Source organism: Protobothrops mucrosquamatus, unplaced genomic scaffold (assembly GCF_001527695.2).
Source record: "Protobothrops mucrosquamatus isolate PMUCROS unplaced genomic scaffold, P.Mucros_1.0 scaffold_123, whole genome shotgun sequence".
Lineage (NCBI taxonomy): Eukaryota > Metazoa > Chordata > Lepidosauria > Squamata > Viperidae > Protobothrops > Protobothrops mucrosquamatus.
The window spans coordinates 273,555-285,893 of NW_015386199.1; the positions used below are offsets into that span (position 1 = coordinate 273,555).

General features: G+C 35.9%; 1 protein-coding gene across 1 annotated transcript in view; it reads right to left on the bottom strand.

Annotated features, from left to right (window-relative positions):
- The window catches only part of CEP112 (centrosomal protein 112), a 223,309-nt gene that overhangs the window by 122,178 nt on the left and 88,792 nt on the right, over positions 1–12,339 (bottom strand). The window contains exon 16 of the mRNA XM_015816958.1: positions 10,344–10,526. Within this exon, the coding sequence (XP_015672444.1) occupies positions 10,344–10,526 (183 nt within the window). The remainder of the gene's footprint in view (positions 1–10,343; positions 10,527–12,339) is intronic.

Below are 12,339 nucleotides of genomic sequence, written 5' to 3' on the forward strand. Positions count from 1 at the left end.
CAAGCCATGATTTTTCATATCTTACAAATCTCCCCCAACTTTTTTTTTCCACTCTGAAAATTCTGCGGGGGAGGGGGGGCTTCTCTATATATAACCCAGAGGATGCCCTCCTGAACACTTCTAGATACACTGTATCTTAAATAAAGTCAAGGACTCAGCTTGAGTAAATAAAATTCCTTATTGCAGATATAAGCAAGCTGAGCTGCAATGAAGCTTGACTTTTCTGAAGGAGAGAGAGAGAGGGAGGGAGGGAGGGAGGGAGGGAGGGAGAGAGAGAGAGAGAGAGAGAGAGAGAGAGAGAGAGAGAGAGAGAGAGAGAGAGAGAGAGAGAGAGAATAGAATAGGAATAGAATAACTTTATTGTCACTTTGAACGTACACCAATCAGCATACATTAAAATGAAATTTCATTGCATTCAGCTCTCAAAGGGTCACCACCTCCGATATACACTACATCAGTGGTTCTCAACCTTTTTAATGCCGTGACCCCAACCGGTTGTAAGTCGAGGACTAAACCGATCGTAAGTTGAGGACTAAACTGGTCGTAAGTCGAGGACTAAACCGGTCGTAAGTCAAGGACTACCCAACCAGTCGTAAGTCGAGGACTTTCCCTGCCCAGGAGCGCTGCACATGCGTGGTTCCGCCCCCTGCGCCGGCTGAGGCGTAGCTGGCAAGCGGCAGAGACGGAGCAGGCCGACCACCAGCTGGCCCAGCCCAAGGGAGGTAAGGCACCCACTGGAAAAGGGGAAAAAATGGTGGACAAAAAAATGGCGGACAAAAGAAATGGCGGACAGCCTTGCTTGGCGACCCCCGTGAAATGGTCGATCGACCCCAAATGGGGTCCCGACCCACAGGTTGAGAACCACTGCACTACATAAATATGACAAAAATAAATAAAGAGAGAGAAATACCCCAACATTTAAATCCTGGATTTCTTTTTCCTATCCTGTTGTTTTGATGCCTGCTTACAATTAATTTAGACATATTTTCAGTAACCATAGCTTAACCAATCAGACCCACAATTTGCAATACATTTTCAGAAAGCTTTCTTACTGCCTTGTTTAGTGACTATCTGAAGTTACAACATTATAACCCCCCCCCCACAGCTTTGCATCCAATTCTTGCAGTTACAACCACGGCAGCATCCCAAAATTCCTGGGGATTATACTGCATCCCAGCAGATTTGTGTGCTTCCCAACAGGCTTGTGTCAGAGTTCATGCAGAACACAGAAGTAAAATCACAAGTCACACTCACTTGATGTGTGTGCGAGACTTGTGTCACACTTATGTTTCACTTAATGACCAAATGGGAAGTGATGTCATAAGTCCCTAATGGTCACATGATTTTCTGTTTAATTTCAGGCCCCATAGGTCTACCATCCATGATTGCTACCAAATGCCTCGCAGCTGCCCCCATTCTAAAAACCTTGAGGCCAGGAGGTACCTCCTTAAAGATCAACTAGAGCAGGGGTAGTCAACTTTGGCTCTTTTATGACTCGTGGACTTCAATTCCCAGAATTCCTGGGCCAGCTTAGCTGGCCCAGGAATTCTGGGAGTTGAAGTCCACGAGTCATAAAAGAGCCAAGGTTGACTACCCCTGAACTAGAGCATGCTAAGACCTCCTACAAAAGCTCTGATGATCATCATAATCAGAGATGTCCCCTTCATTATTACTGATTATATCAGACTTTTTATCAAATTCCCCCAGACATATGTTGAATACCACATTTACTGGACCAATGTGATAGCAGAAATCAATCTTACAATTATTCATCTACAGCTTCTAACTACATTGAAAATATATTCCCTTTTTAAAATCATTCCTTCCTAGTCATGAAGCACATTTCATCCCTCCTCCATACTTCTAGCCTCCATCTTGGAGGCGGAGAATTGAAGAGAGAGCATATTTTGAATTCTCAAAGCAGGAAGGACAGACTTAAACATTTGATTCACTGAACTATTCAGACATAGAATCTTCTTGGGAGGCAAGATATGATGGTCATGAACCTTCGCAATACTCTCAGAAACGAAATCCAACTGGCTGGCCAAGCAAAAGTTATGTCTCTAAGGAGTTCGGGGGGGGGGGATTAAATGGGAAGGATGAGACAATGGCATAACTGAAGAAATATAAACAGTGCCTCATCTCAAACACAGAGAGAATCCTGAAATGGGTAAAATTCCTTACAAAGTAGTAGAAAGGAAAAATCTGTTCTATCTTGAGTCAGAAAAGGAGTGAAGAAATTTAATATGGCATGAAGGGGAATTTCTGACAAAGGTATGAAGATGGAAGGGGAACATATATCTGACGCTTCCAGACTCATGGAGATGGAGAAGGGTCAATGTGGGCACTGAATTAGGAGCAGCAGGTCTCAAATCCCAAATGGCACCTCGTGTACAAAGAACAACATGGCATCATTCTATGTGACTCCATGTCTGGGACTTTGCTTCTAAATCAAAGATGTACTATCTTGTATAGTTTCAGGATACTGACTGACTGGGAATGTTTAAAGGGAACCTTGATTCTAAACTCTGGGCATCTTACAAATAAAACACAGAGAACATGGTAACTGAAATTATTGGTTGCACAAAGATGGAAGGATTCTGAATTATCCATAACAGAGTAATGGTTGATAAAGATGACAGAATTTACAGACTTGGCAAAATTGACTTACTTGATTAGGGAAAAGCAGCAACTACATTTGTCAGTGTAGTTTATGGACTTTTCGCTGAAAACAGAAAAATGAATTTGTGATTTATGGGTTTGACGATTAGAAAGTGTAGAATATGGAAATTACCCATGATACAGCCGTAGAGAGGATAAAATACAAATGTATTTATAACAGCTGCAAAGTAAAAGTAGAAACTACTTCTTTATATTATTTTTCTTTTGTATTTTCTTATTTATCTTAACTTCTCACTTTTTTACTTTTTCTTCTTTAAACTTGTATTATTTTTACTCTGTAAAAAATTCTTCAATAAAAATTAATACTAAAAATCACAATAAAATACAAATAACAATAAAAAGAAACACCCATGGATCTATTTCAATGAAGATTCAATCATCTAGGCCAGGGGTGTCAAATTCGCAATGTTACATGACGTGTTGCGATGTATCGTGACTTTTTTTCCATTGCTGGCAATGGGGTGGGCATGGTTTCAGCATGACACATCCAGCCCACAGGCCGGCAGTTTGACACCCCTGATCTAGGCCAAAGGTGTCTAAAGGTTGAATTATGGTAAGTGGACCAATCTTTGTTAATCTGTGTAATTGCATTGCTTATCGAAGCAACTTCATCAGTCAGAGCAAAATTAGTTAACACCCATGCATCAAACATGTCAAACTCGCGACATCGCGTGACATCGTGTGACGTATCAGAACTTTTTCCCCATTGCCGGCAATGGGTTGGGTGTGATTTCCTCGTGACACGTCCAGCCCATGGGCCGGCAGTTTGACATCCCTGATCTAGATAAATGCCAAACAAATGCAAATGTTTCTTCTGATTGCAAAGAATCATTTGGGAATTGGGATTTAACTTTCCCATTCTCTTTTGAAATTATAAAATCAAGTATTTTGTGAGAAACTTGTAAGTATAGTTTTGAAGTATGCAAACATGCATGAAGACAAGACTTATGAAAGGTGAGAGTCAGAAATTTGTTTGAAATTATGAAAAAACTGACAATATCTTTTGAAGACATCAAACAAGACTGCATTTTAGCTCCAAAAACACACTGAACTGTCATGTTACACAGTCCATATTTAACTACCCTATTATCAAAACTACGCCAAATACTTTGCTGAAATCAATTTATATTATATCTACAAGATTCCCATATTTTTAAAAAACTTTCAAAACAGGAAAAAGGGAGGGAAAGACAGGATGGTGATGGAGGTTATAAGTGAGATAGATTACAAGTATCTTACCAATTAACAAATATACTGCTCAACTACTGGAATTCATCTAATTTAAGTCCCTAGCAGATGGACCTGCAGCATGTCTTCTCTGAAGATCTAATGGAACTAGCTGATGTAATTGGGGACAGGCAATCCTTCAGCTAACCCAATCCCATGCCATGAAGGGCTTTAAAGATTAAGCCGAATATCTTGAATTGAACCTAGAAGCAAGCTGGCAGTCAATGCAGCTCCTGGTGCAGAGATGTCACATGGGAGCCCCTATAACTGCCTGTAGAGCTGCATTTTGCATCAGTTGAATTTTCTGCATACTCTTCAAGGACAGCCTCATGTAGAGCATTACAGTAGCCCGATCTGTTGACTAGGCAACTGAGCATAAGTGAACCTTCTGATCTAGGAACAGGCATAACTGACGGATAACACAAAGCAGTGCAAAGGCCCTCTTAGCCCCATCTGCCACCTGCTCTTCAAGCAAAAAGACCCCCAGATTGCACACTCGGTCTACCTGGGGCAGTGTCACCTCATTCAGCACTATCAAAGATAGGATAGTCCTAGAACCAATAAGTCTCCAAACCCAAAGCTATTCAGTCTTTCCAGGGTTTAGCTAAAGACTCTAGTTCCTCATCCAGATCCGCACAACCTTCGGCACTGAGATAACATGTTTATAGCATTGTTTAATATCTTACCCCATGGCAATGGATGAGCTCACTAAGTGGCCCCATATAGATATTAAATAGAAAAGTAGAGAGTAGAAAGCCTGTGGCAACCCACCTAGTAAAGGCAGAGGGTGGACCTCTCCTCCTCAATCACCACTGACTGGATTCAACTCTGGAGAAAGGAAGTGAACCAGCAAAACCAGCAACATGATATCCACCCTCAATGCTCTGAGCTGAAGGGAAGGATACCATGGTCAATGGGAAAGCTGCCAAGAGGTCAAGTAAGACAAAAAGGGATGCACAACCCCATTCCACCCTTGTAAGAGATCATCCAAAAGTGTGACCAATGCCGCTTCCATGCCATGCCCTGGTCTGAATCCTGATTGAAAAGGACGCACAGATAATCCACTTCCTCCAAGATTCCTCTGAAGTTGTTACTCAATACCTTGTCAACCATCTTCCCCAAAAGTGGATGTTAGATATTGGACAAAAATTGTCCAATATGATGGAGTCCAGTGTTGGCTTCTTGAGGAGAAGACAAACTAAGGCCTCTTTGAGGTAAAGCATAAAGGAACAACCCACTCACTTAAAGATGAATTACCCACTACTAGAACCCACTCACACAACTCCCCTTGAGCCACTTTAACAACCCAGGAAGGGTTTGGATTTAAAGAGCAAGTGGCTAAGCTCACAGTCCTAAGGACCTGTCCACTTCCTCAGGTTCAAACTGTCCTGGCAGATAACTTTTCCCCAGGCATCTCCTCTAGACTAGCAACTTAATTCATTAATTATATTAATCTAATCCAAATTAATCCAACTATGCTCAGTTGGTTTATTATGTAATGCTACAGATGATATATTTGTAACATTTGTTTAAGGGCTGAAAGTAGGAAATGGTAGAAATAAGGTAAACCTGTTCAATAATTAAAGTTCTGTTTCATTCCTTATATTTGGAATTATAGTTTGGAGCAAATGCAATTATCTATCCACTCTAAACCATCACTTCAAGGTACTAAAGGAAGAAGAAATTACTTTGAACCAGGAATACCTAGTTTTTTCTAGAGTGAAGGTTTCACTTGGCCTTTGAGTCATATGCTGGGGGTTATAACAGGAGAGAAATTAAATTAGATTACATTTATATTTAGGCTTAGTAAAAATTAAATATAGTCTAATGCAGGACAGCACAGGAGTTGTGTATTTAATTACAGTCACCCATTGCTATATTAAAAATTACAATCTGATAACAATTTTTGGAAGTATTGGAATGAATACATTGACTACAAACTTTCAGGGACATTTTGATGCTTACGGTTACAGGCACTGTTAACTTATAAATATAGATCATTGTAGTGTAGTGATACTGTGAAAAAAGAAAAACAACTCTAGAGTATAATTAAAGATGTCAAGTATGATGACATTCATTAACAAAAGCTATACTCATACATTTCAGTGGTTACCATTAATTGATGTGAATGAAACTCAAGTAGAAACTATTGGGCAAGTTTCATTGGCGGAAAGCTTTTCCATTGGAAATATAATATCAACTTGGACTCAAAGTTTAATATTTGAAATTGTTACCCTGTGGTTCAAGTAGAATTATAAAAATCACTATCAAATTATGTGTGTAAGTTGCATACCTGGGGTTCTTTGGTGTGTGTGTGTGTGTGTGTGTGTATACACACACACACACACAGAGACAGTATATATCCAAAGTGAACTGAGATTTAAAGGTATTGGAAATAACATTGGCTATAAGAGTATGGCAGAATCTTCAAAGAAAATTTAAGGATTGTTTATGCAAAATTGTTTCCATTTTTAAAGCCATATTAACACAGTATTATTTTTGTTTATACAAGTATGTTTTGGATAGAAATATTTCATAACAATATTTATGTTATGTTTTTCTTTCAATACAAAAAGAATTGGAAAAAAACATGAATTCAATTCTTTTGACCCCCTGAAATAGATCCAAGGTCCTGGAAGTGCAGAAGAACTTAAATTGTGTCTATAAGAGAATGTGTCCCTTTTTAAGATGGGGAAAAGTGAGAGGAAGGAGAGGATGTATCTTATAATTATACAGAACACGGATTTTTTTTTAACAGAAAGAATAATGAGAGAGTAAATAATTTTCTTGCACTGTGCTGTTCCCTCTTTCCCTTAATGTAAAGCCCAGTGATGATACTGACTTATTACTCTCAAAGAAAGAGGAAAGATTCCAGCATTTCAAAAAGATCCAATTTGTGTGGATCTTTTTCAGTCTAGCTTTCAAATTCAAAATTTCTCTCATTTCTAAGTAAAATTATTAATGTTCATTTGCCTCAACTGGGGCAAAAAACGAAAGACTTAGAGGAAAAAAGAGATTAGAATTCTCATTATTTGTAAAATATTAAAAAACAGAGGAGTTGGGTTTTAAAGGCAAATCAGGAATAGAAATATAATTTAATGGAAGAAAGTAAATCTTCAATGAGGAAAAATACAAAACAGAAAAAGATTAACAAGAGAGCAAACAGGCAAAAACAGTTGCTGATGCAAGGGGGAGGAAGAAAGCTAAGAGAAATTATGCTGTATCTTATCTAGGAGAGTTTGCTTCCCTACATGAAAGCATTCACAGTAGTTTTTATTTGTCCAATCACATGAGTATTTGAACATACATTCCCTTAATGGATGACAAGTATTTAGGATCAAGTGGATATGTATCCTTTCTGTATCATTAGTCATGAAGTCTAATTCCTTTACTCAATTAATACAGCAACATTTGTAAATGGAACAGAAAATGAGGGGAAAGACTTTATTTTTATCATGCCCGTTTTACAATGAAAACAAAGTACTAAGATTTTGTAAAACACATTTCTTTCCATCTGTATCCAAAGGCAAGCTACTGAAAACCTAGTTATTTCAAAGAGTATTGGGTTCATCATTATGTGAGTGTTGCAATGTAACCATTATTATTGTACTTTTATGTTTATACAGTTGTGCTGACAGAATTGAAATAATTGAAATCAGAGAATAATAGGCAGATAGCCAGGCAGATAGGAAGCCCAAGATTACTGGTTTACTCAAGTGGCAAAAAATGGGTAACATGCTAGAGAAAAGGTGTCATTAACAGGACAAAAGAAATTATGTGATGGTGAAATGATACATCTGCTAGAAAGTAATAAAATTTTTTATAAATGCTTCTAAAAGGCATTTAAAAAAAATATGAAAAAAGTTATGCTTTGTTACAATTTTAATTTTAGAAGAGATCATCTAAATATTCTGCATACTATTCCAGAGTAACTGCATATACCCAAATATCTCTAAGCAGTATCTTTATTTAAGTTTTCAATAAACATTACTGAATTGTTTTTAATGGTTAAAAAAAGAGTACAAACATTTTAAAAAATAAAATCATAATCAAAACTTTCTAGCACCCTTTCATAATGGTAATTTATTAAATGTTTAAAGTAAAAAATAATCACACATCTTCATAACTATGCCTCAAAATCTAAACCTGTGGATCAGCTTGGTCTTTCAGAGTAAGAAAAAATATGAGACTACTAAATTTCTCATTGGTAGAGTAATAATCATTTGTTTACTCACGTTATTTATACAAAGGAAATAAAATTACCTCCAAAAATCAATTAAAAATTGTGGAGAAGAAGCACAATGTGCAAATTCAGTACATGCAAGTAACATATGATTTTTATTGTTATTTACTGATATTTGTTCAATATAAATTCCATTCCTATTTGTACTAAAATAGAACATGATAGCAAAACACATCAATATATGATGATTACATCAAAAACCAATCAAATTGGTTCACACTACTATTTCTGTAATATCACTATCAGGATAAAATTGATTATTTTTATAAGATATTAAATACTAATAAATTAATTTTAAGTGACAATTTGCAATTTATATGTCCCACTACATATTAAATATTTATAATATTGCACAGCCCTGAAAAAATACTGCACTATGTTATTGAATACACTAAATAAGTAATAATATAAAAATAATAAACATCAGCCTGTTATAAATTGAAATGAAGAGGTAGATGACTGAACAAGGACATGAAATATTAAAAAATATTACAGATGGTAGGTCCCACATCACACACCTACTCTTGACATGATATTGCAACTGTTTCTCATAACTCATTATACCTGTGATTAAAAAAGTAAATTAAATAATTGAATGATGAAACAGCCCAATGATTTTAGTCCAACTATAGATAAATCTTCGGAATTCCTTGGTTGTAAAATAAAGTTTCGATATTTTAGAGAAGTGATCTTCGTGTATCATGAGCTTCATTAAACATAAAATAGTAAGGATCTATATATATTAACAAACTATACTACATTAAAAAGGTAAATGGCACCTACATCACAAATGTATACAAATTAGGAATACGGACATATAACAAGACTGATGATGATGAGGAAGCTATTTATCTTTTAAGAAGTATGCATTTGTTATTAAATATGAACATAACATATTCTTTGACTAATGAACAAAAAAACTGAACACAGTCCCTTCTTCCGTTCTATTCCTTGTTTCTTTTTAAACCAACCATAAATACTGAGTTTCTGGATTGTATTATTGACATGGTGCAAATGAAATAAATTATTAACTTTTTTCAATAACTCATGAATTTGCAGTTAAGGAAAAACATGAGATGTTTTTCCTTCAAATATGGAGAAAAGGCTCCAAAGTGCGTATATGTGTGTATATATGTATATATGTGTGTGTATTTATGTATAATATATATTTTAAACTATGATGATAATTATCCACATTTTATATCAAATTATTCAAACTATTCTATTGAGAATTGCTAAAACAGTCATTGTTTTCCTATTCTATTACTTTCAATTTTTAAGTGTCTTCGCTTCAGGCCTTTTAAAGTATATTTATTCTGCATAAAGAACTATGTTCGAAACAACTGGCGTAGGTTATATATTTTTAATTGGATCAATCAAGAAAATTTTTCATATCAAAAATGCAAATTTAACCTGTACATTTGAGCAATTAAACACACCATAGCTGGGAATTACTCTGGCAAATGGCTTCTAACAGTGATCATAAAAATAGAAGAGATATATGTTTGTTATGTGTAGATATGTGTATGCACTATCACCCAATGTATGTGTGCTTATATAATTTAATGCATTTATATATGAATATATACAGATACAAAATTTCTACACACCCACACACAAACACATTTAAAAATCTTATTTAAAGGCAAGCAATCCACAATTCTTAATTTCCCATACATTTATCATTAAAACAAATCCTTAATAAATCACGTGCAAAAATAAAATGATATTAATAATTCCCAAACATCATTAAAAATTAATAAAAACCAAAATACAGGGAATATATGAGCTGATTGCAGGGATATTTATTTTAAAAATCAATGAGTAAGTCAAAAGGGGAGGGGTTTACTATAGATACATGGACAGGAAATAAATAACGGTTTTTCTTAAATCTATCATGACAATAAATGAGACAAGATTATAAATAATAGGCCAAATTATTGCACACCATGTGATTCTTAATGTGGGTACCTGTGGGTCCCCTCCCTTTTTTTTCTTTTTTTTTTTGAAAGCCTTTTTTTAGTAGTGGCAGGGAATGGGGCGGTAATGAAAATGCAAAAGAAAAAGAAAATTGTGTTTATATGCCAGTTTTTTTAAAATGATTAAAGCGTGCAGCAAAAAGAACATTGGAAAATAGGGGATTTTTTTAAAAAAAAAGCCAATCCCATTATTTTTGAAATGCTATTATTACCTGAGCATCTCGTTTCCTATATTCCTGGGTTTTATTGTCGTAGTCTGTCATGGCAGCCCGAAGCTGTTTTTCTAGTTTCCCAATTTCCCGTTCATGGTCTCGGACCAGGCAATCCTTTTCTGTGTTATGTTCTTGGAATAGGTGCGTCTTTTCCTGTTCGTGCTCCAGCTTCAGCTCTACTATCTGATTGGACAATGAGGAGTACAGTTCATCAACAGAACATCCCTGTCGTCATGACAACTCATCTTACTGCTTAATTTTTTTTTTCACCCCCACAATTTTATCGTAGGTTTTTAACCATTATTTTTACGTCATCGTTACCTCACCTGCAAAAAAAAATAATAATGCTAGGTTTTAGGTGTTATTCATAAAAACGAAATTCAACAAATCACGAACACTGAATGTCAGAACACCGGGGGGATGAAAAAAAAAAAATCCCTGTCACATTGGATGTACGTTCCCGAAATCCAGCAGTCATACAGATTAAAAATGGTTAATTGTCTCTTCCGCTCTTCATGGATGCACACACATCTCCAAAATAAAAGTCCATCCAATATGAATGAATGAGTGAATGGAGGAATGTTTATATTATGCATATGTTTGGATGTCTATATCTGTATCTGTCTATATAAACTTTTGTCAACATTCCCCCGCTATTTTTAAAATGAAAAAGCTCTATGAAAATGAAAAAAAACTGTAGCACACCAGCACAAACAAATGTACGTGTTTTAGGAGGCACCTGCTGTGCCGCAAGCTTGCACCATGATTGCCAAGAAGATTCTATTCTCAGGAAGCTCCTTTGCCTGTTCAGAGCACGCTGGATACGATGACCCTGGCCAGGCTTAGCCTCTCCATGTTAGACTGAATGGCAGCTGGAGACCAAGGGCCTGGTGGCTGCAGCTTTAACACTAATCCTCCCAGACTGTGCACAATGGCACCCTACCTGGCTGGCAAACTATAGCTAGCTAGGCTGCCTTTGAAGCAGGTGGTGAATAGGGAACTGCAGGAAGCCAGCTTTGCTCGTGAACTCCGGGCCACACAGCTGCTAGGAACAGTCAGTTGAATTTTTCTTCAGTTTTGGTGGATTTCAGGAGAAGAAGAAAAGGCTGTTATCAGGAATACGGTTGTTATATTTAGCGTGAGAATCTCTCCTCTTCAAAAAAAATGAAGCAGCAGTAGGAATCTGCCCATAATTGATCTGGTTTGTGTGAGCAAAGCATGGAGGCATCTTATCTTAAAGAGATAGCATTCCTTTTTTCTTTTTTTTCCCCACGTGTATTCTGAATACCCAAATCTAATAAAAATCTTATGGAATCAAATTATTCTCAACTGAAAATATTTGGGTAATATATACAGTACTTGGCCTAATACCACAAAAAGCAAATGGTTGAAACTCCAACTTTGTGAATAAAGATACATTCTTTATTGATAGTTAATGCTTCACTAGGGTTTGTGATGCAATTAAAATCAGGGTCTTTAAAACATTTTATGCATTCTTTTTTTAGCAGGAAGTAATTTCCTTGATTACAACCGAATGTGCATTGCTGTGAAAAATCAAGATAAATTAAAATAAGGAAAATTACTACTTTTTTTCTAAATAGACCAAACATAAATAAATTTATACTTTTTAATTTGGAAAAAAAAAAAAGCCCCGATCAACACTGCAAAACTTTTACTTCTCCAATTAGTTCTGTGATTGTCCAGTTAACCTTTACTTTCCAATTCCCTGAAACCAAGTAAATTGTTTACTAAAATATAAAGTATTATGAAAATAAGAAAAATATCTGAAAGAAACATAAAAAACTTGTATGTCGGTCTTTACTTTACCATGCACGTTTCGCTTTTGTAGTCAGCAAAATATTAAAATTGTGAAAGAGGGTATATGTAACCAAGAAAAAGGACATTATTACTTCTGAGAGCAGGAAGATGTACCTGATCTTTAAGCTTAAATGACAGTACTGACTTCCTTGGCAGAATATATATAAATAAATAAATG